The 23,434-nt window shown below is 37.8% G+C and overlaps 1 protein-coding gene across 6 annotated transcripts; it reads right to left on the reverse strand.

Annotated features, from left to right (window-relative positions):
* Positions 1-688: 688 nt before the first annotated feature.
* On the reverse strand, positions 689-19,838 carry LOC115686356 (ubiquitin carboxyl-terminal hydrolase 26). 6 transcript variants are annotated; one of them, XM_056307486.1, is made up of 15 exons: positions 19,494-19,832; positions 18,244-18,290; positions 17,048-17,138; positions 16,374-16,970; positions 14,883-15,138; positions 13,673-14,415; positions 12,633-12,741; positions 11,519-11,697; positions 9,360-9,644; positions 8,986-9,193; positions 6,659-6,733; positions 5,158-5,385; positions 3,361-3,624; positions 2,748-2,889; positions 689-1,171 (listed from the first exon to the last, which is right to left on the reverse strand). In XM_056307486.1, exons 3-15 carry the CDS (start codon positions 17,125-17,127, stop codon positions 1,086-1,088), a joined length of 3,252 nt encoding a protein of 1,083 aa, XP_056163461.1. In that variant the 5' UTR covers positions 17,128-17,138; positions 18,244-18,290; positions 19,494-19,832; the 3' UTR covers positions 689-1,085. The 6 variants fall into 6 exon arrangements, with proteins under 6 accessions (XP_056163461.1, XP_056163459.1, XP_030467483.1 ...); XM_056307484.1 differs by having other exon boundaries at positions 17,048-17,142; XM_030611623.2 differs by having other exon boundaries at positions 6,659-6,730; positions 17,048-17,142; positions 19,494-19,831.
* Positions 19,839-23,434: the final 3,596 nt, after the last annotated feature.

Raw genomic sequence — 23,434 nt, forward strand, 5'->3', positions numbered from 1 at the left:
TCCTAACAACTTACGCATTAAAATCACAGAACTTACAAATCTTTATACTATAATTTGATACGCCATACGTGGAATAGTTTATTTTTACAAAGAACCATATGCAGAGCCACTTTTAGAACTCAGAATGTTCCCTCAAGGGTACTTGTAATTACACAATTCAAGCTTCTTGTCGTGTTAGTTCAAGGCATTCAAAAAACCGCTAAACATGGGCGGGCTGAGCAGCAAACGACTTCGGTAGACAAACCAAACATGCTTTAGAATGGAAAGCATTCGGGAAAGAAAAGAGTTATTGTTAACGAACACCTCCAAATACTTATTAGCCATACCCAGTAAGAAATGTTTTCATTTTCAATGACTCCGATAACACATAATTCGAGACAAACAGTGCATTGAGAATGAAATTTTCCTTAAAGGATTTAATATATGTTGTGGTAGTATTTTTTTGGTAAAGATATATGTTGTGGTAGTACTTGTTAACAAAATACAAAAAAAAAAGAAGACAAAAACAAAGTACAGATCACTCCTCATGTTAACAATACACACACCTAGAGCGTAAATGACATCGGTAGAGGGACAACATTTTGTTTTGGCCAGAGGTTAAAAACATGTCGAAAGCATCCAAAAAAGAATATTCATATTACAATTGAATCTTCCCCAAAACAAAACGAATCTCAACAGACTAGCTGCGTAATCTAAAAACTGTTCAATTCAGATATCTTTTCCTCAAATTCAAAAGTACAAATAGCTTTGATTTAAGTCCAGCTATTGACTAAAGTTGATAGGAGAAGTAAGATCTTAGAATGATAAAGTCTTGCAGCCACAAAAAAGCCTCACATCTTTCACTGGCTTCAAATTGCTAACTAGAATATCACTTTGTCTACATCTAGTGTAAAACATAAAACCGATGTCATGAACTCTATGCAGCAGCCACACAAAAAACCCATATACAAAGGTTGCGTTGTAAATTTACCAATGAGACTAAAGTTTACAAGGAGAAGACCTTGTGATAAACATTTGCTTTTACCTAAAAGCATGTCGGACAACCAGAGTTTCAAAAGATTTAACAAGAGCCAACTTCTCCAAACTTATGAAGGGAAATCAGTCGTCAAAAGTGTTCCACGAAAACCTTCCTCAGCATGTTCCACATCCATTTTTTGAATGGATATTTCATCTGTTACGAAAATAACACATATGAGTCACTAAAGAATAAGCCTCCGAATCTCAAAACTTAAAAACTACTGCATAGAAAAATAAGTCTTCACCTCACAAAAATGAACCAGTGATTTCCAAACGAAATGCAAAGAAAAAAGTCATCCATGCAAGCGCTATTGGATAACCCCCATATGGAGAAATCCAGTAGACTAATCCCTGGTTGACGCTTTATATCCTCTAGTTTCTATTGCCCACACTTTGTACCATAAGACTTTGAAAAACCTATGCTTTACACCTTGGAGTGACAATTAGGAAAATATTAGCAAATTAAAGAAATTAGAGGGTGTAAATGTTTTTCAAATTTAGGGCACAAGGAATAGATATTGAAACTAGATAATACAAAGTGTATGTCTTGAAACCAAGGGCAAAGTTGGGGATTAATGTAGTAAGTTTCCCTAATTCAATGTAATTTGAGAATTAAAGCACAAAGCACATATTCAAGATAATTTTATTGACAAATCAATTTTTGGCATAAAGGAAAAAATAAACACGACGTGATATTGGGGGATGAAAAATCACTGGCTTGCTATAAGTAATGTGCAAATGCCATTATTGTTATTACATGATTATGATTTTTCAAGTTTCTTGCAGCAATTCCTCACTCTTTAAACGTCATGCTGGCAATCTTTAGAATAAAATTCGTACAATGGAGTATTCAATCTCAAGTGAGAGATTCTATAATATCTCTCTATGAGGCACAAAGCAATGCCTCCCAACCCATACTTGTTTTATCAGAATTTGCAATTCAAGATCAAAAGAACTCGTTGGAGAATACGAATACCCAAATGACAACCAGGGGACACAAATATGTTCACATGCATAAGGAGAGGTATTGGGTTGGGATTGTGCATGCTCGCATGTGCATACAGAGGATTGTACATCTTTAAGATCTGTGGAGAAGAAGAAAAGGTCAAGCATAAAATTGGCACTATGTGCTTGTATGGCTACAAAGAAATCCTCAATTAAATTGCTAAATTTGACCACTAGTACTCCTATTGCAAGTCCAAAAGTCTGTTATTACCCTTTCAGTCAGTCCTATTACCGAAAGACCCCTTACTTTTTAGTTTCTTTAAGTAATCTATATAAAGAAACTTCTCCCTAAATCTACGTCAGGAAATAGTCCAGTCCTACAGAAAGGAGTTTTTTGACACTAAGTCTGACAAAAGTCTGCTGTGCCCCAATGCCTTGGTAATTGTACGGGACCTCAAACTTGATGGAGGGCCTACCAAGGTTCAATCCTATAATGACGTAAGTTTTCTATGGCATAAAAACAGCAGCCAGAACTTAGCCCTAAAAAAGGAAAAAACAAGCCAAAACATTATTTCACGATGGAAAATCCAGAATTTCTTGATCCAGTCATCCAGTCTAACTTTTAAGACTAATTTTAAAGGAAAATGGAAACAAAATCAAAGAAAGAAGAAGTCCAACAATTCATGTGGTACTGTTCTCCCATCAGAAAGGCAATCACAAAAGCTTTGGAGAATCCTATCTCCATCATAGATTTCTTCAATTATAAGACTCAGAAAGGTAATTACCAGCAATATCTCGATGCTCATGGATCTTTGAATCCCTCACCCAAAGTGTATCACCAGGAAATATGTTAAAATCTGCAAGAGTAGAAAATTCCCCCTCTATTTTTGTGTGCCCTTTGTGAATTATCTGGTTTTCTTTCACAACCTGCACATGTTATCCTTGCATTGATTAGGGAGAACTACAAAAATGTAACTGTGAGTGGTTATCTAGGGCTTTTCTGTTTTAATGCAAAAAAAGAAGAAAAATCGAATGATGCAAAGACATTTTTGACTTCATCACATAAAAACAGCTGCTAAAACTAAGTATACTAACATTATTTCTCCACAACTATCAAAACAAAGCCACTAGCAAGTTGATTTTTACAGTAGACCAAAATCCATTTTGTCAGCCAGCCTTTCCACGAATTAAGTGTCTTAAACTCACAACATCAAACTCTTACCAAGAAAAAAAGTGCCTCAATAATCCTAGATGTTGATGGCACATGTCGCTACGCATGGGTCGAGTACATAAGATACATAAGAGCAATAAATGGAGGCACCCTCAGAGATGCAAGCATAAAAGGATGAAATATCAATTGCAAGTATCCTAATCAATCATTATTTTGACAGAGCCTACCCCAAGAGATTCCCATATCATCATCTTTAACTGGTATATTGATGTAGAGCCAGAAACTTTCAGATTAACCGCACTTCCATAATTTGTCCTTCTAGAGCGTTTAGATATCCGGCGGCCTGGATCAAACGCAGTCTCAGATGCTTCTAAGACAGATTTTGGAACTTCCTTTCCATGTACAAACGTGACATATATGTCTTCGTTGCAATAGTTCAATCTCCGCATCAATTCGGAGCTTGCTCTTTCTCCAACGCATTCCTCACAGACCTAGGACATAAATAGATTCCTTAAACAAGAGACATGACCAAGATGAGATTTCCTTCTGCAGTTTCATCGCAAATGAATAACGAGCAACGGATTTCAATCTCAAAAAACCATTCACCCAAAAAATACAAATATTTGGACTGCAGAAGGACCAAAAGGAAGCAACCATGTAATGAGGGGAAAAAAGGCTAAAAATAGGCACCGCAAGAACATAGTTCACATTTGGCACCATCGTAGAAAGTTCAGATACAATGCATGGTCAGCCAGTCCTCATAATTATCATCACAATGCTTCACTAAGATTACTCTCCACTTATTCAACGTCATACGTGTGTGTGTGCGTGTGTCGCAGAGAGAGAGAGAGATGGAGAGATTTCTAAGAAGGATATCCAATGAGAATGCTAGTCAAATAATTGGACCTGTCCAAAAAACCAGTGGGAAACACCAAAGCACACTAGATAAGCACAGTTTAATTTCTTTTCAATCTCATGTTGTGAAAGTATTTAAATATTAAAGCATGCCATCATTTAACAGCTTAAAGCTTCTGAATAAGTTGGAAATAGTCCATTAATCCTATATGGTATTAAAGCAGGAGGTGCCATGTTTTAATCTCTTTGTCTCTTCATTTTTCACCTCCCCGTTTATAAATATTCACAAATGAGTTTGGCCAAATCCAAACCTATATGGGAGGGATAGTCTTAGAACAATGGAAAATTAAACAAAGCCTTCATCAAGTCAAGTAAGCTTTCAAAAAAGTAATATTTATCGGCATCATTAGTCCTTCCAAAAGACGATTGACCATCGTAGCCCATTCTGAAACTAACCAGATGAAAGTCGTCGTCATTCCTGCCTATACAACTCTAAGGGCTGGTTCCATTGCTACCTCTGCAATGTTTCTCATTTTTCCCAGGAATTTGAGAACTATGGACTAAAATAATACTTGATTCATTCAATATCATGCCAGACCTCAGAATCACATCCATCTACTGCCAATATAAGAGATCAGATAGACTTGAAGAACCTTCATTCTGCCAACCTGACAATACACACATTTTCCCATGAGACAAGATGCTGGATTTCATAAAGCTATAAACAGATCAATTTTGCCGATCCCAACTGATGGAGAAGAGTTTGTTCTTGTTTGCTTTTAATTATTCCCTTCGACAGGGAATATTTACTTGTGAACAATCATCCTTAAAAGAGGACCACTTAGGAGAGTTTGACCAGCGTCATTGTACTTGTCAGATCAGCCCAATTGGCTATTTAGCCTAAAGATATTCACAATAGATTTTGAGGAAAGCAGTCAAGCACAGAATAATAATGCAAACAGTCCTTTCATAAAGGAATGATGAGTGAGCCCAATACTTCGAAACCACAGGTTCTATCACAAGGTGCACAATCCACAAATAAGACCATTAGTTTGAAGCAATTAAACACTCCTGAGGTCTAACAATCAGATACAGAATGAGGAAATATCGAGGAATATATCCACTAAGAAAAAGAACAAGAAATGGAACAATGGTGGACTAGAAAGTACCTCTGGAGATGTCCTGATCACTAGCCTTCTCTCATCAAGTCGATTATTTGACCCATCAATAGAACCCAGCTGCTCATTACATATCGATGTCTCTTTACCACACATACCCTTATCTTGGGCATCATTATCATGCTCAATGATAGCAGATATGCCTTTGTTCTCAGAGCATCCCCATTCTTCACAGAAACATTTCCAGTCACTTGATGTAATGATTGTCAATCCATCTGTCTAGAATACAAAGGAACAGAGGGAAGGAGGAGAACAAATTATGCCAAAGTGTATACAGAAAACAGCCAGACAACAAATGCAGCTTTCCTAGTGCTTTAGAATGAAAAGGGATTTCCAAGCGCATATAGATACACTGATCACAATGAAGAGAATCAACAAGATCAACAAAATCATTCAGAGTAAGATGAATGATACAAAACCAACTAGAAAGATGTGAGAGAGAGGTTTCTTTTTCCCTTTTGAAATCTTCTATTCTGCTCTTTAATAAAAGCCAAACGATAGACAAAGGAATCACGTGGATCTTTATTTTCTGCAAACACACATCTTTAGTGAAATTGTACAAATTGTCCTCCTGGAAACAATTACTAGATTCAAAATTCCAAGAAAAGAAAATTTGCGTAAATCTTGAAATTTAAGCGACATTGCACGAATCCATCTCCTTACAACGTCTTCACTTTCCCCAGCAAGTCTTTGATTAGGAACCTAGTAATGTGAATTTTCAGTGCAGATTGAATCCAGAAGTTTCATTAAGCAGTTGTAAATAATCTGTTGGATTTCTGGACTGAATTTCAGTCAAAAAGCAAGAAACGAGTAACATGCACCTAAGACAGCTGCTAGATGCACATAAGCTAGCTGAATTGTGGTTAAACCAAAAAGCAGGGTCTGGATATCATCTTTCCCTTTAAAGAAAAGATATGCATATTCATGAGACAAAACTGAGCCCTCCCTGCCTAGCCTTTCCATTTCAGCACCATGAAGAAAACATACCACAGTCTACAAAGTGGTATGATCAAAGGCAGTACCCAAAACAAAAGCTCTCTACAAAAAATTATAATTTTTATTCTTAGTTACCATTGAGTTCCTCTTCTTCAGAGTCCCATCATCTTTCATCACCATGATGTTCCAACAATCACCACCAAAACACAGACACCCCGTCCAGAATTGACTATACAGCTCCCCGCTATAACAATTTTAAAAAAACAAAATCTAGGGATCAGGGAACAACTTATGATGCAGTTTTGTTGCCATTATCTGAACTTATTATAGATTCCACTTCTTTGTTTACTGCTTTCATGTGCATCTAAGAGCTCCCAATACGCACGATTCAACTTTTGTTTAAAAAAATCAGAGCATCGATACTTACCAATACCTAAAGAATATACCTGCTGTCTGTTATATCAAGTGCATGAGATTCTGAATGTATAAGGGTTGTAGTTTTTTCTTCCTTTTTTGTGAGGAAATAAATATTTCATGAATAGTTTCATATACTTACAAGAGAAACTTTCTGAAAAATTGCTCCACGCTTGTGTACCAGGTCAAGAGGCCTTTCCAGAAGTCGTAAATGCTGCTAAGAAGCACAAGCACATCCCTGAGTCAAAAATGGTTGAATATGGAGTTCAAAAAAAGTATCAAAACATGCAAGGGATGCAAGCTAAAACAGTGTCATTAATAGATGCCATAAATCAATTCATATCATCACTGGTAGGATCATAAAAATGAATCATCATTTCCAAAATAAACTGGAAGCTAACTTATCACAAAGTCCCACGACCGGGTAGATACAACAGCACCAGGTCCAGGATAGTTATTTACTAGCAACCATATAAACATGCGTCCATGATCAGATTAATTAAACGTTTCAAAGCGGCATCTGCATCAGTGTCGGTTCCAGTATAGTCACTTTGGTTCCATAATTGTGCCACTCAAACAAAAATGTATTAATCTAAAAATCACATGAACTAACACCTTAGAAAAGTAGCATCTTCTTCAAGTCAAATCACGGCTTACGAGCACTCAACTTTGCAAAAATGACTTGTCAGCTGGAAAATAATTTGTTCAGGGCAAAGCAAATTAAAGTACTAAATTTTGTGAATGTTACAATAATTCTTTTGGTTGCAAAAATTGGAACAGACAGTCCAACTCAGGGGATTAGGTAAATTAGAATTTAAAGCCAGTGAAAAACATAGACTAAAACCAGTAAGAAGATGAACCAAGCCTTATCCCATTAAGTGGGATCGGGTATGTGAATCCTATTACACCAGCTTATTCCTTTATTAGATTCTCTGCAAGTTCTAGATGTTCCATATCTTTCCTTATCTTCTCCTTACATGTCCTTCTAGGCCATCCCCTACCCATTGTCTCCAATGAATCTAATCCTTGTCCAAATCTCTTCACCGGAGCATCTGAAGGCCTTCGTTCAACATGGCCAAACCATCTAGGAGGCCTTCTCTCATCTTATCCTCAATTGGGGCAACACCTACTTTTTCCCTACATAACATCATTCTTTATCAGTCGGAAAAAATCCCAAATGCACTTCTGCATTTCGTCCATATACCTGTACTCTATGGGTGAGATCTCCATCTATTTCTCCATCTTTTTGTAGAATGGATCCAAATAACTGGAATTGTTCACTCCTTGGCACTTCCTTATGTCCACTTTTCACCAAGGGGTCATTTCAACTTCTGCCCTTATTAAAATTACACACCATATATATCTGTCTTAGTCTGGCTCAGTCGATTAAAGTTACCCTCCAAATTCGAGTTTCTGGTCAACCACAACTTTATATCATCTACCGGCGATATGTCATCTGCAAAAGGCATACACCAAGGAACACCATCTTGGATATCTCTTGTTAGCTCATCCATAATAAAGGCAAAAAATAAGGACCTAGAGCAGAGTCTTGGTGTAACCCTATATTCATGAAGAATTTTTTTGTTTCACCTCTATTTGTCCTAATGAATTGACGGCTCCATCCTACATATCCTTAGTCGCTTGTATATAGGCAATGGGTGCCCCTTTCTTTAGAACCCTCCAAAGAATTTCCCTTGGCACTCTATCATATGCTTTCTCCAAATCTATGAACACCTAATACAGATCGTTTGGTTTATCCTTATACCTTTCCATCAGTCTTTGTAATAGGTAAATAGCCTCCATAGTGGATCTACCTGGCATGAAAACAAATTGGTTATCTGAGATATGAATCTCTTGCCTCAACCTCTCCTTCATAACTCTTTCCCATAGCTTCATGGTATGCCTCATTACCTTAATCCCACTGTGGTCGGTACAATTCTGAGTGTCACCTTTGTTCTTGTATATAGGCATAGGGTGCTTTTTCTTCATTCATCCGGCTTTTCGTTTGAGATTAAAATTTTATTGAGAAGGGTTGCAAGCCCAGATACCCAATCTCTCCCATAACCTTCCACACTTCTATTGGTATGCTATAAAGGCCCACTGCTTTTCCATTCTTCATCTTCTTCAAAGCTCTAATAGACAATTAAAACATCTTTACTCGTTCCTAAGATGCAAAGACAAACATAAATGATCTTCGAAGACAAAGAAATGTACAAAAAGTGGACCGCAGGAGCTAAAACTGAGATACAGATATCTAGAGAACAAAACCAACACATAGAATTTAAAGAAAGGAGATGAAGATGTTGCCAAGAGACAGTACATTGCCTACCCAGGTAAATGATTTGTTTGTGCATGTTGTAGGTGGGTTGGGCGAAAAAGGGGGAGGGGGGGATATGCATTGAAGAACCTTCTGGACAGGTCAAAAAAGCTTCAAGATACCAGAGATTGCAAGATATGGCCGCAAGTTACCTTCTCACATGTCAGCTTATCAATCACGGAATCCAAAGATTCAGGTTCATCGCACGACAAAGTGTTCTTGCCACTAGCATTCACATAATTTCTCCATGTTGTGAGCCATACCGAGGGCAACAAGTTATACTCATGATAGGGAAGAAGTGGAAAGCTTTTACCAGCAGCTAGCTTCTCGTGATTTTCACGCTGCTTGTTCTTCACCGCTCTACAACCCATGATTAAAAAAATCAACAAACATGCAAGTAATCAGCTCATATCTTCCAAACAGACAGATGCACACAAAGTGAAGATACAAGCAGTAGCACGTACGCCCATGAACAATATCTGGATTCACAAATGCAATTAACTGCAATGACGGATGTATAGATGACCTTAGAGTATCTTCTAGGCATGCCACTTCTGAAATTTTCTCACTGCACTGAGAGCACTGCTCCGAGCTAATGGGGAAGCTAGGACAACCTAAAGGATCATCAGGATTCACAGTTACTGCATCTTCGTAAAAGAATAGCCAAAGATTCTCAGGAACCAGCAAACGCCTAGCACCGGCAGCCTGCTCAGGCATAAGTTGCCCATGAGGACATCTGATTGAAGCTGTAGGCCCTGCATCAGCTTCACTTGGTGCATCTGTGATTTTTCTTTTCACCCACTGTTGTAACCTGCGGAGCATGCCAGATGGATGTTACATTACATCGAGCAGAAGATCCTCTCTGATATTCTGGTGAATCTTTGGTTCGTTTCTAGGCTTAAATAGCATAAAAAATCTGAGCCAACATTAGTACACAAGAACAAAGGCTCACATAACTTTGCCACACAGAGAGAGAGAGAGAGAGAGAGAGAGAGTGCATACTAGGAGTGCCAGGCTGCTACTAAATGGTATGGAAGGAATGAATATCAAGTTCTTAAACTAATTAAGTTCTCTACTCACAATTGAAGTGGTAGTGGATACCATTAACGATATTTTCGTATACCTAAACACATCAAGGAAGGAACCGCTGATTTCTGCATAGCCATTGTACTGGAACTACAAAGAGAACTACGCCTCACCATCTCAATTTGGCAACAACTCTGTATAGCTGATAAGAGAACCAGGAAATGCCTTCTTGAAAAATTAAAAATTGCCAGTTCCTTTAAGTTTGACACAGGAAAACAATAGCTCCAATGCATTATGGGTTCAATGAAATACTACTCATCTTCGCATTTGATTATGATGATCTTATGAATTACTTCAAGGATTCTAAGATACTCAATAACTGCACCTAGGTAGGATTTATCAGGTCCCAAGCCATAGGTAGTCCACAAGCGACGCTCCTTTATTCTATCGTCAAATGTCCAATAATGGACCCTACGAGAAATTGCGTTAAAGCTAGGTCGTCGCCCAGAAGTGCCATGTCGTGTCCTAAGTACAGTTTGAAGTGAGCAATGGCCATTGCACAGGCGCTTGGTGCAGTGTCAAATGAGCAAGGGTTTCCTTACCTTTTTGGAAGAGACATCGTAAAGAAGTTAGTCCATGAGAGTATGATTCAGTTGGGGACTTGGAACATTGGGACTTTGACAAGTAAAAGGACAGAAGTGGTTGGCTAATGGTTAGTAGAGAGATTAGTACTATAAGCCTCGAAAAAAACAAGTGGGTTGGCTCTGACACAAAGGATCTTGAGAACTCCGTTTTTCAGCTGTGGTATTCTATAGACTAAGAAATGGAGTTGGAATCGCTGTGGAGTAAGCCTATGACAGAGGATATCGTGGATGTTAGAAGGATGTTGATAAAACCATTGGAATCAAAATCGTGGCAGGAAATGAGATCTTCAATGTCATTATCATTTATGCACCACAAGTTAAATAGGACATTAAGTAGAAATATTGGGAACGGTAAAGATTTTACTTGAACTACAATAATCTAGATACAAACTACTTTTGAAGAGAAAAGGTTAGATCCAAATTACTTTTGAAGAGAAAAGGTCGGGTATTAGCCAGTAGGCGTTTTCTTTGTAAGCAGAGTATAAGATCTGTTTCTCATCTGCTCCTTAATTTCCTGGAGGCTCAAGGACTTTGGAATATGGCTTTGTCACTCTTGCACATTAGTTGAGTTGTGTTGTGGCAGGGTCTCTGTTGAACAGGAACTCTTTACTCGGTCTGGGTTGAATTGTTGTTAAGATAAGGAAAAGCTTTTTTTCTTTAATCTCCATTTCCAGTTCTCAGGGTATCTGAGAGGAAAGAAAAAGGTGGGCTTTTTCAAATGGGGGAAGTTCTATAGGTGCCCTAGAGGATATTTGGCTTTCCATCTTACTTTTTAGGCATTGTGGTAGAAGCTCTTTAGACATCCGTGTCTTTTTTAATTTGTTTTGCATCTTTTCTAGCTTTGAGGTTGTGAACGGTAGGCACCTCCTGGTGCTCTTTAATATACTTCATAAAAAAAAACACCGATTATGAATAAGAAACATGAAAGACAGCTCCTGCCAATGAAAGAGAATTGATTCACAATGCATTTGAAAGATAAATAGGGAAGATAAAACGGAAAATTGCAACCCCATACCAGGCCTTTGATACATAGTACGTTCCATCGCTACAATTTCCGGAAAGCACAGAATCTGCAAGTTCCTTCACCGATTTTCTCCGATCCCTATAGCTGTCAGCACAAACCAGTCTGTGTGCCGCCTCTTTTAGGCAGTCCATGCAGGAGTCATCATTGGCCAGTGCCGGCCCCCCACCATACTGAGAATAAAATAACAATAGAAAGCAGTTAATATTAACAGTACAGCGCATTGAAAAGAAATGTGAGCAAGAGCTCAAGTTTAAAACGAAAAGATAACTGAAAGCCTCAGATGACGGATCAATGGCAACAGAAGTGCTAAAGACTGAATCTTGCCTTGACTTAAAATAGTGGAAGCATGAAGGAATCAACAAAGAAAAATATAATTTATTGTACACTTCAAAAAAGCTTCATCTATAAGTTTGAGTATAGCTTGGAAAAGGGAAAAAAAAAAAAAGAAAGCACACCAAGATCCACAGTAGTGCAAGCATAAGTCAGTTTGACGTATGAATTCTTCCTGTAGCTTTAGCACTTAAGCAATAATCACATTAATGCTTCTGGTTATTATCTCACTGTAAATTTTGACAGTTTATAGGCACTTACTTAGACATTTCACTATTTGCTCCAATTGGTGAGCCCTAAAGAAAATATAGAAGAATCAGCAGCTACTTAGTGTAATTTAACATTCCCAACCACATTAACAGGTGGAGATATATTAACATGGCAACCAGGTATAATGAGTAGGAACCCTTATCCTGTGCCCCTAACCAGAGAATATGGTTAATGAGTCCATTGAAGCTAGTAATTGTTCGTGTAGGGCTACCCATGAATGATAGATTCTCATATCTGAAACTTAGGACTTAATCTTTTTTTTTTCTTTTTTTTTGCGGCGGGGGTGGGGTGGGGAAGCATCTTAATGTCTATCAACCATGTGCCCAAATTAAAAGAGAAGATCGCCCCTTTTCCTTTGAGAAGGTGAAAGAATTTGATTGACAGAGGAAACTGTTCAAGTACATCAGGAATGTACAACAGGAAAAAAACTGACCACCCAACACTAATTCATAGTAAGATTATAGCAGTTAGGTGAAAGGTAACCTCATATAAAACAAATGAGTACCTTTGAGAACAATTTCACCCAAGCACTGGCAGACAATCGCTTCATGGAGCCTACTTCTGCCATGTGAACTTTTCCATGAGAGCATTGAATGAGAGTGTTATCCAGAATACTGCCAGACATCACAGTAAAGCCAGGAAAATACACATAATGGTAATCCTCCCAAAATGCCACAGATAATGATAAATAACATATAAATAGTAACTAAAACCAACTATAGTCTCCTGCTTTCCTCTTTGAATTTTTGGATTGGGCCTTGATATAGCGATATAGAGCTTTTGAAGGTACCTAATCACAAGTTATCTTCATGAAGGAGGAATGACTCATGTTTGGTTTGTTTAAAACCACTTTTTTCATCAAGTTCATTCTTCAATGTCAATGATCTTTTGATGTGGCTCATCTGATCAAACGAGTTGATCATTGTCAAAAAATTGACATGATTACAAGGTTTTGGTGAGGACTGACTGTTTCATCAGTCCATGATTCCAATGAGAGTCCTACTACTGGTAGAATTCTACTCCAAATCATGACAACAAATTCCATTAGGCCTTTTTCGTGCAAGAGTAATTACCAACAAGACAGTCCTCTTTATGATCTGACAGCAGATCAAAGGAATTCACAGTCAAATGAGTTCATTTGAAACTGAATCTCCCAACTTGAATGCACTAATGCTTTTAAAAGGGCAAAAAATGAGCAAAATTCAGCAAGCAATGTTAACAAAGGGGTCAATGAAGACGATGATAATCGACATGTAGAGCAACTTGTCGGGACAGGCAAGTGTGAAAAGATAAAGTTGTCCTAGATGTTCAAGTTGAAGAACTAGCCATGCTTGAGAAAGAGTCCTAAGATCATATGAAACCAGTCATAGTGACGAAAAGAGCAAGGATGTTGGTGCTTCAGGTAACAAGGAGAACATGGACTCCATGAGCCTAATGTATGGATACTGGGGTGAAGTAGCAAGTCAGTATTTAAGAAGGATGCATGTCAGACTGAAAGGGAGAAGCACATGGCTATGGTGGTGCAGCTAGAGCATCTGTACTTACGGAGGCATAATATTGTCAACCCACAGGCGGAGCCAATTTGCTGATATCCAATAAAAAGGTTCCTCAAATGACTGAACAGGAGCTTCTGAAAGAATTAGGCGCACCTCTTGCCTCCTTTCTTCAATAAGATGCAATGTTGTTTCCTTCTGTAGTTTATACTGGTGGCATGCTTCCACATATGATGCATTCAATTCATCAACCTCGTCTCTAAGGTAAGATGGAAGAGAAGTGACATCATTTGATGTGCAGTTGGTGCGTTCGGTTTCAATATTATTGGCATTTAGAACCATGGACGTCTTCTGAAGATGCGCATTGGTTTGCCGCAGGTTGTACATAAGCATGTATGCATCAGCAGATGAAAATATCTCAGAATGTTCTGAATCACCATTTTCTGCAAACTGTGGCAGCACGTCATCTGTAGCATCACCAGCAACAGAAACTGGCGAAGAGTGCACAAGTGGCTCCTTTTGTGCAGGTTTACTCTTGTGACCTGACGAATCTTCTCCAAATGGGTGATCACCTAAATTTGAGACATGCTCGTCATCAAACTCCCACCACTGCCCTGTCTTTTCATCTCTAATATGAGCAATGTAATGCCCACTGTTTACTGCAGTTCCTTTGTGTATCAGTATTGCTGACAAGTCATATATTAAATCAACCTGAGCTGGGTCACATAATCTCTTCCGCATATCAAGTTCCCGAGGAAAAGAAAATGCAGAAGTGATCTTTTTCTTTGTTGTAGTCTACAATGATGGAATCGAAATATATCAACAATAAGTGAATGCAAATGCAAGAGTACAAACAAAATACACCACTAGAGAGAGAGAGAGCTAAGGAATACAGAGACACTATTATCAATTTTAATCATAAGCAAAATGGATTCTTTACCGAAGAGAAAGGTCAAACACTTGGAGTCATCCAACATCATTGGTTCTACCATTGTTGAAACATCAAGTGTGAGAAGTTATAGGAAGAAAATATTTTCAACAGTTCCAGCTTTAGTCTTTTGATAGACCCTACATCAACAAACTGACAAAGCCATTCTCACTAAATGGTGTCTCCAACACAGACCATCTCACATCACTGCGATTTTTGTAATAAAATCTTCTCTCAAGTTCCAGGAGTCTAGTTGACTTTCTAGAGACATAATTAAGATAAAAAAAAACTACAAAATATATCTATGTACATAGTTGTAATTGCTATTAAGTACCTTAGGAAGGAAAACGTAACGCTTAAGCTGGATATTAAGTACGCGAGGAAGTGTCCGAAGCTTTATGCTTCGGCTAGCATCAACTCTTGTTTCACAGGATTCACAAAAGTACTGATTTTCCCCATTGAGCTCCTCCACCCGTAGATAATCATCTAAACTTTCATCTAAACTTTTCAAACCCAAAACATTCAGTTCCAACTCGTAGAAGTCTTCAATCTTTGAAGAGGCCTCTGAATCTTTCCCACATCTTGAGCAGCTGTAGGCACAAAGTCGGTCCAAAGGCAACTGTCATGGTTTTTGTAACTTAAAGCACTGAGACTTTCAATTATTTTGTGAAAAGTAACTGCTACCACAGCAACCCCTTAATGAAAAATTAAGAACCTATCCGATTGAATTTAGTACAAACATAAACATTACAAAAAGGAACATAAGGCCATATGGCCACGTCACAAGATGGCTTCACCAAAACATGCTGGTGAGTTCAGAACACAGCTTCACAAAATGATTGTTAACATGCAAAGTATCGACTGTATCAAAGCAACTTCAAAGAAAACCAAACACCTGAGAGAAAAGTAACTAGACCAAGCAAAAAAGAAGTAACTGCAATATAAAAAACCCCGAAAATTTTTAATAATTTCACTTTCAATCGCATACATTCACGGTAACTTTCCTCTTTTTCAGATAGGTACATTCATGCTAACTTTCAAATGATCCCAAAATTTTAAGCCTCCATTTAGAAGTCCAGAAAGTTGAGGAATGGATGAGGAAGTGGCAAGAAAGTTAAATTCCCTTGTTTAGAGGGGCTAGTGAAAAATAAGGCGAAGATTTGAGGTGAGGGAAAAAATCCATGGGCCCCACCAAAGGGTTCACACCGAATCAAGAAATAAAACATGGAGAAATGGCGGGCCACCTCGTCAATTTCTCAGAATGCCATCATACTCGCCTCAAATATACACCTTTTTTTCTCATTCTTATCGGTATGACATTTTACAATCTAGTCAGCAGGAATCATTTTAAACATATCACTCAAGATATTCGGTAAATAACAAGCACTACAGCTTATTCTGCTCACATGTAATTAGCGTGGTTATTTCCAAGATTCTTTTATCCGGTGTTATTTTACAGTTATATCTTCTCCTACTCTAGTGGAAAATAGTCATTTGCTACATAAGTATTTTCTTTCCTCTCAATTTCTTTCCCTTTCCAAACAAGTCAAGTCTCAAATCTTCATCTTTTCTTTACTCCCAATCCTCACCCTTCCAAACAACTTCAAAGGAAATCATCCTTTCATCTACTTCACCTCAAATTTCTTCACTTAGATTTTCTATACCTCCCACTTATTTCTTCTAAACAAAGCATAACAAATAAACTTGATCTACACTTTTAGCTTTGCACAATTCTTACAAAAATTGATTTTTAATCATCTGCTCATTGCTGAAGGCCATCACTCTCATGGTTATTTTACTAGAATAGACAATGAAAGATACTTACGTTGTCACATGGGACACACTTCCACGAAAGCGATCTTGAACAATAGTCCTAGCCACGACACTTCGGGAATTGCTGAGGCATCGCTCAAGCAGAGAAAGGAGTAAGGTTAAAAATTCATGGCTATCTTGTTGAACGCCATTATCTAACTCCAGCGTCTTTATAAATGGAGCAGAATCCACAAATGCTCTTTTACTTGCATGAAGCTGAGCAAAGAGCCGGGCAAGCTGATCCAGCACAGGCTGTTTTCTCAGTACATCAACTTCAATGGACAAGACTCCTTTTCGAAAAGTTGTATTCATGTATAGACATTGGAGAATACTGTTAGCATAGCATGTTGCGCCCAAATTAGTTAATCCAGCAGGTGAGTCGAGTGAAGCACGAAGTTCCTTAAAGGGGTCCAGACCCAAAGATTGAATAACATCTGACATCTTTTGCCATATTCCAGATCTCCGGCTTCCAGTGGGAGATGGAATCAGGCCACAAAAGCAATTTGGGTTATCTTTAGCATTTACTCGGCAGCCCTGGCATATGGGCTTCTCAATGTTGTATAACTGGTTTATGTCATCCTGGGTTATTTCACCAGACGCATGAATTTTCCTGCAAAGTATATGACAAAGACAACTGATTATTAATGTAAAGAGGCTTGCATAGACGTAAAAGTGAGTTCAAATTACCTCAGTGTGTCTGAAATCTTGTCAACATCGTTGGATGGCTTGGGCTTTTTATTTTTACTTCGCGTGGTTGGGCGATTCATGTTTACATAGACTAGCTGGATAAGACATGTAACATGACATCAATTACAGCAAGAGTACTCAGTAAAAATTAGATCCAGAATTGTGAGAATTGGGGAAACATCACAAAGTCAGTGATGCCATGCACTTGAAGATTATGATGCCATTCTCAGCCTAAACTATAAATCAACTGATTTCGGGCATCAAACAGATTCGGCAAATAAAGTTTCAGGAAACAATTCGCTTCAGTTCACTTTTACCAAGAAGCAAACTCAAACGAGAAAGGTCATTGAGCTGGCGACGGGTGTACCTTGTCATCGACAAATGACAAAGCATTTTCTTCAAAATTAGTATCTTTCTACAAGTCAATGGCCTTATCAGTGGCCAAAAGCTGTTTTCGCATGGTTTCTTTCATGTCCTCCCGGTACTTTTCATCCTTCCCTACTTACTCCAATTAGAATTTGTATTTTAGCATTGTTGTCCGTCCCTACTTACTCCAATTCTACCTCTAATGACCAACCTCCCACATTTTTTTTTTGTGGTTGATCCACATTGGATTTGTTGACTAATTCAAGTATTGGCGCTACTTATAGTGAGTGCAATGAAATACTGACTGAAATGAATAGTTGTCACCCACAGAAAATGTGTCGTCCTCATCAGTATTCCCTTATCAAGAGGGTAGATGGCAGCAATATATATGACAAAACATAAAGTGCGTCTGCTATCCCAAAAAAATTACCAGTCAGTGCACAAGAATCACATTCTATCTCACAGTTTCTTATGTAAAGACTCATATAAGCATCGTATAACTTACTTCTCCGTGGTCATTAACAGTACAGAAGATAAAAACCTTCTAGATAAGGCACCTATACATGGGCATTGGGCAAGGGACAGAAAACTAAATGCAACAGGATGGAAAAACAAATTTTCATTACACTACGATACAAGAAAGCACCAATAGCATGGTTGAGAATAATACAAGTCTCATGGCAACCGTAAGCATGGCAAGCTAAATAGTCATGGCAGGCTAAAAATGTCATGGACTTGCAAAAGGTGGTTTCTCCCAGACTATTGAGATATTACGAACGCTAACTAAAGCAAAACCTGATTTAAGTATTTAGCATAATTGAAAAGCATACCGTTAATGCAAGGGACGGAAATAGTCCATTCAATTCCTTGAGAGGATCTGTGTGGAATTCAAAATACAAATGAGGTCAACAATAAAATTCTAGGAGTAGCAACAATCAAATAGTTTTTGCTGAATTTTCTTTTAGGAAATTGTGTGAAAACACCACATGGACATGCATTACATCACCAGGATCAGTATGAACTGCACTCAACTAGTAATCATCCTACATAAATCTTCTCCGTCTCTACCAACTTCCCAACTCAAACATGAACTTGGGTTTGAGACTAGTCCCTATAGCCTTGGTATCTCTAGAAAATCCACTAATTGCCAAAAATTACAAACATACTCAGCCACCTCTTCTCCACATATAATTTCTTACTTGATTTTCTCCTCGTCTAAAAACTTCTACATTGGAATGTATTAGTATAACGCTTGTCAAAGTGTTCCACATCATCTGCCTATAAGGTTTCAATAGGCCTTATTTACATGTATTGTCCTCCACCCAATGGCTTTAGATTTCTTTTAAGTGACAAAGGGGGGAGAAGATATCACACATCCTTGTATATAACGTTTCCAATTTGGCTTCTATAGATATAGTCTCCTTTCACCTAAGGGCTTAAGTTCTTGGTCGGAATTTCCGACATCATATCAGAGTCAGGCTTCACCCTAGATTAATTCGACTACGTGGCTTCCCATCGTCAATTCCGCATCAGTCCAGTTCCCAACGGAAAGGAGCTATTAAAATAACCCACATTGCTTTTTAGCAGGGTTGCAAGGGTTACCGCCGAGAATGATGAGTAACCCAATAACAAATCTTTCAATTAAGGATATAACAAAACATAAGTCAAAGCATATGATCAGCAACCCACTTTACTTGTCCTCTCGTGGTGCTTGCTATATCAACAAAAATTCGGGCTGCAAAAGGTCCAAACTTCAACAAAATTTAGTGTCACAGGGAGCAACAGAACGTCAAGAGAGAAACTTTCGATGCGGGTCTACCAAATACGTTCTCCTCCCAAATCAAAAGCACAACTTGAAGCAGAAGAAAATCTAGATTGGGGAGAAGCTACTTGCTATGCTATGCAAAAAAGCAAACGCCGTGGGCGTTCGGCAGCAGAACAGGGAATGGATCAAAGAAAGGTTTTAAGTCATGCGCATCGAATCGTGCAAAACATAACGATTTAAAACCCGCATTCGGTGCAGAAGAGCACAACAGAAGTCTACAGAACAAGGAATCGATGGATTACGTTGAGAAATTACCTAAGGTTCGGAGAGCGGAGGACACGCAGAGAGAGAGTATTAGGGTTCGCGAACAAGAGCTGGAAGGCCTGGAATCGCACCGGAGCTCGACATTGGATCACAAGACTCCGCACAAAGAAAAGAACCGCGAAGTGCGAACTGACGAAATTCAGGGAGACGACGACGACGCCGATGATGGGATGAAGAGGGTCGGTCACCACTCGCAGAGCCGGCCTCAACTGCTGCTCCGATGAAGCAGACGAGACGAGCGCAGGAATGAAGGAAGGAAGGAAGGAGGGAGGGAGGGAGGGGAGGGAAGGGAAGGGAACTTCCTCCTTCTTCTTCTTCTTCCGACCGAGGAGCTGCTGCTACTCGATCGATGGTCGATACCACCCCCTTCGATTTCTTCTTTTTTGTTTTTCGGTCTGTATTTTCTTTTCTTGCAAAGTCGAAATATTTTTTTTTTCCAGAGATTTTGAATTTTCCATGACAATTGACTCACGGATTGACCGTACTCGAGAAATTCGTCTTGTTCTCTCTTTTTTCTTCCCTGAAAGCAACGCCACGATTTAATATACTTAAATTGCAATATTAGAATAAATGTCGACTTATTTATCTCATCAGTATTTTTTAAAAGGATGAGCGTGTAATCATAAGTAAATATTAAAACATACAATTAACCCGTTTCCGCAATTCACTGTAAGTATGAGTAATATATCCATTCTATTCGTTATCAATTTTGGTAATGTATTAGTGTTAGATCACATCTATTATTCCAATGGATGGTCAAAAGATTAGGATAGGTATCTTCTCACGTATCCTGATTACTTTTGGTTTTTTTTTAAATATGCACATTTTGCAAAACTCCCATTTAACCAAAAATAGCCCTCAGATTACCCACGTGTAATGCAATGAATGTTTAGGGTTTAGGGTAATTCGAGGGATATTTTGGGTGTAGGGCTCAGGGGTTATTTGGGTTTATTCAATGTCTATTTAGGGATTATTTTGGGGCTAGTTAGATTAAGGGTCATTTGATCATGGCTTATTTATAGAGGCTATTTAGAGACATTTGGGGGTTAATCAAAGGCTATAGGGGTTTATTTAAGGTTTATTTTGGGCGTTGTTTGTGATTTATTTGAATGTTATTCGAGCTTTTTCTTTTGGGATTTGTTCGAAATTTATCTTATGATAGTAGAAAAATCATTTGAATTTAAACTACCATTATTCTACGATGTTTTAGGTGTTATGGATTGTTAGGGCTTAATAATGTCGAGCGTTAAGGAGGGGTTCTACCTATAACATCTATTTGGAGAGCCACTTGTGGGGTGATTTTGTGCATGTAAGTGCAGGTTCCGGGCTTTGACTAACATTTATAAATCATGTTCTACATTCACTCAAGGGTAAATGGCAAAATATGTCTTAATGGCGTTTTGGGAACATGCAGTTTGGGAATATCCGCTGTTAAGTTTTCGCCACAGTACTTCGTGAAGCGAGGGAAGAGATTAATGGAAAATCAACGGGATGCAATAAGGAGAATGGGGTTTGATAATCTACTGTTGATACCAAATCACAATCTTAATAAGACCTTATTAACTGAGTTGATAGGGAGATGGAGCTGCGAGAAGCATGCGTTTACCGATCGCGAAATTTCCATGACCCTCCTGGACATTGGCTTTGTGTCATTGGAAAGCCGGTCATACTTGAGGAAGAACAACCATTTTCAAATTTGGAAACCGTTTATAGTGCAGATACTAAAGGAGAGGATTACTACAATTACTTTTCTTGAGGAGAGACTCACTGCACTTGGTGATGTAGCCCATCCTGATTTTATGAAGACATTCCTACTATGGACGTTTGAAACATTTCTTTTCCCGAATACGGGTGGAACGGTTGATACGCATGTTAGAATTGTTTGATGGACCGAAGCTTTTTCGTAGTAAGAGAAATTGAATTTGAGAAAATGAAAAAAAAAAAAACATGGATCGGCCTAATCTTCAAAAAGTTTCTTGTATGCCGATGAGAAAATTGTGCGTCCTGTCATAGAATATGATTCACGATAGAATTTGAGAAACTAAGAAATGATCAAGTGATCAAATCGATAGTTTATTGTTTTTCATTTTCTTTCTTTTACCTTCTTTCTTATGTTCGTTTGTTTTTAATGTTTGAACTTACCGACTTTATTGATTACATGTATTTCGACCTGGCATCTAAACTAGTATTTTAAATGGCATTTCTTAAGTCTCCACTTCTTTTATGTATTGGATAATCGTGGAGCTTCAGCCTATTGCAGTTGAGCTGGAAGCTGAAATAATTTTGCCCTTGCCAACACGAAAGGATGAGTCCCAAGAGACAAGTTTGTAATTCGGGACAAAAGATTCTTCGGCGAATCTTCTAATGGATCATGTGAGCTTAGCTGTTCCATTCCCTAGTATTTTTTATATTTGTATTATTGCATGTTATTTAATTTCTCGGGTTTCTTCCACTGAATTTTCTTGTCCGTTTGTTCTTTTAATTGAATTTGGAGTTTTCTCGTTTTTAGAAGCTCATGAAATTGACAATGTCAGAGCAAAAATAGACTGATGAAAATAAGATTGACAGATGTTTGATGGACTGAAACTTTTTCGTAGTAAGATAATTGAATTGCTTTTTTTATATGTCAATATATTCAATTTATACAAGTTTTTGGTTGTTTTGATTTACAGGATGACTTGTTTTAAAAAAATTGAATGTTAGAAGAGAAGAGTGCGAAAATAGAAAAGAAGATGAATGAATTGATGAAGAAAAATGCTGGTATGGAGAAATGCTGATATGGAGCGAGAAAATGCTGATATGAAGGAAGAAAATGTCGATCTAAAGGAAGAAGTGTCTCCCTTGAGAAAAATGAATCAAGGGCTAATCTCGTCTTGATAGGGCTAATCTCATCTTAATACCATTTCGTGGCTCAATTTCACAAATCGGACAAAGATTGGGAAGAAGATAGTTGGAAGAATGGTAACTCTAAAGGACATATTAGGACACTATGAATGGAAAAGAGCATAGCAGGGAAAAAAGCCAAAATATATATATGTCGTGTGCGAAATTTTTCTCCCTTAAGTACCTGTGATAGACCATGGATGTTAAGGCTGCGCATGACAACGATTCTGATCAGAAATGATTCTTTTTGATTCTGTGCCCGGAATTGATTCTGAGCATTTTAAGGAGTTTGTTTAACGGCCCAAAATTCCATCCCTGGAATAGAAAAAGAACAGAAATGCGTTTGGTAACGCTACAAAGATTCTTTTTATTAATAATATTTTTAAATATTTTAATATTTTTTTCTTTTTTTTCTTTTCTTTTTTTCTTTTCCTCCTTCTTGGCCATAGCCTGCTCGCCGGCCATGACCGGTAAAATATTTTTTTATTAATAATATTTTTATTAAAAGTATTTTTTTCTTTTTTTTTGCCATGGCCTGGTCGCCGGCCATGACCGGTAAAATATTTTTTTTATTAATAATATTTTTTATTAATATATTTTTATTTTTTTGGCCATGGTCTGGTTGCCGGCCATGGCCGGTAAAATAATTTTTTTATTAATAATATTTTTATTTTTTTTGGCCATGGCCTGGTCGCCGGCCATGGCTCGTAAAATATTTTTTTTATTAAAATATTTTTATTAAAAATATATTTTTTTCTTTGTTTTTGGCCACGGCCTGATCGTCGGCCATAGCCTGTAAAATATTTTTTTTATTAATAAATTTTTTTATTAAAATATTTTATTAAAAATATATATTTTTATTTTTTGGGCCATGGCTCGATCGACCATGGCCGATAAAGTATTTTTTTATTAATAATATTTTTTATTAAAATATTTTTTTTTTTTTGGCCAAGGCCTGGTCGCGCCATGGCTCGTAAAATATTTTTTTATTAAAATATTTTTATTAAAAATATATTTTTTTCTTTTTTTTGGCCATGGCCTGATCGCCG

This window comes from Syzygium oleosum, unplaced genomic scaffold (assembly GCF_021117445.2).
Source record: "Syzygium oleosum isolate NSW1041296 unplaced genomic scaffold, Sole_v2.1 Sole_v2.54, whole genome shotgun sequence".
Taxonomy (NCBI): domain Eukaryota; kingdom Viridiplantae; phylum Streptophyta; class Magnoliopsida; order Myrtales; family Myrtaceae; genus Syzygium; species Syzygium oleosum.

Bases quoted from the DNA above. Each gene is read 5' to 3' on its own strand.
- LOC115686356 (XM_056307485.1), bottom strand. From the start codon at position 17,127: ATGAATCGCCCAACCACGCGAAGTAAAAATAAAAAGCCCAAGCCATCC. The intron at 15,139-16,373 runs GTAAGTATCTTT...TTGTGCCTACAG, and splicing joins AGTGTGTCCCATGTGACAAC to CTGCTCAAGATGTGGGAAAG. The intron at 1,172-2,747 runs GTAATTACCTTT...TTTTCGTAACAG, and splicing joins TGAGCATCGAGATATTGCTG to ATGAAATATCCATTCAAAAA.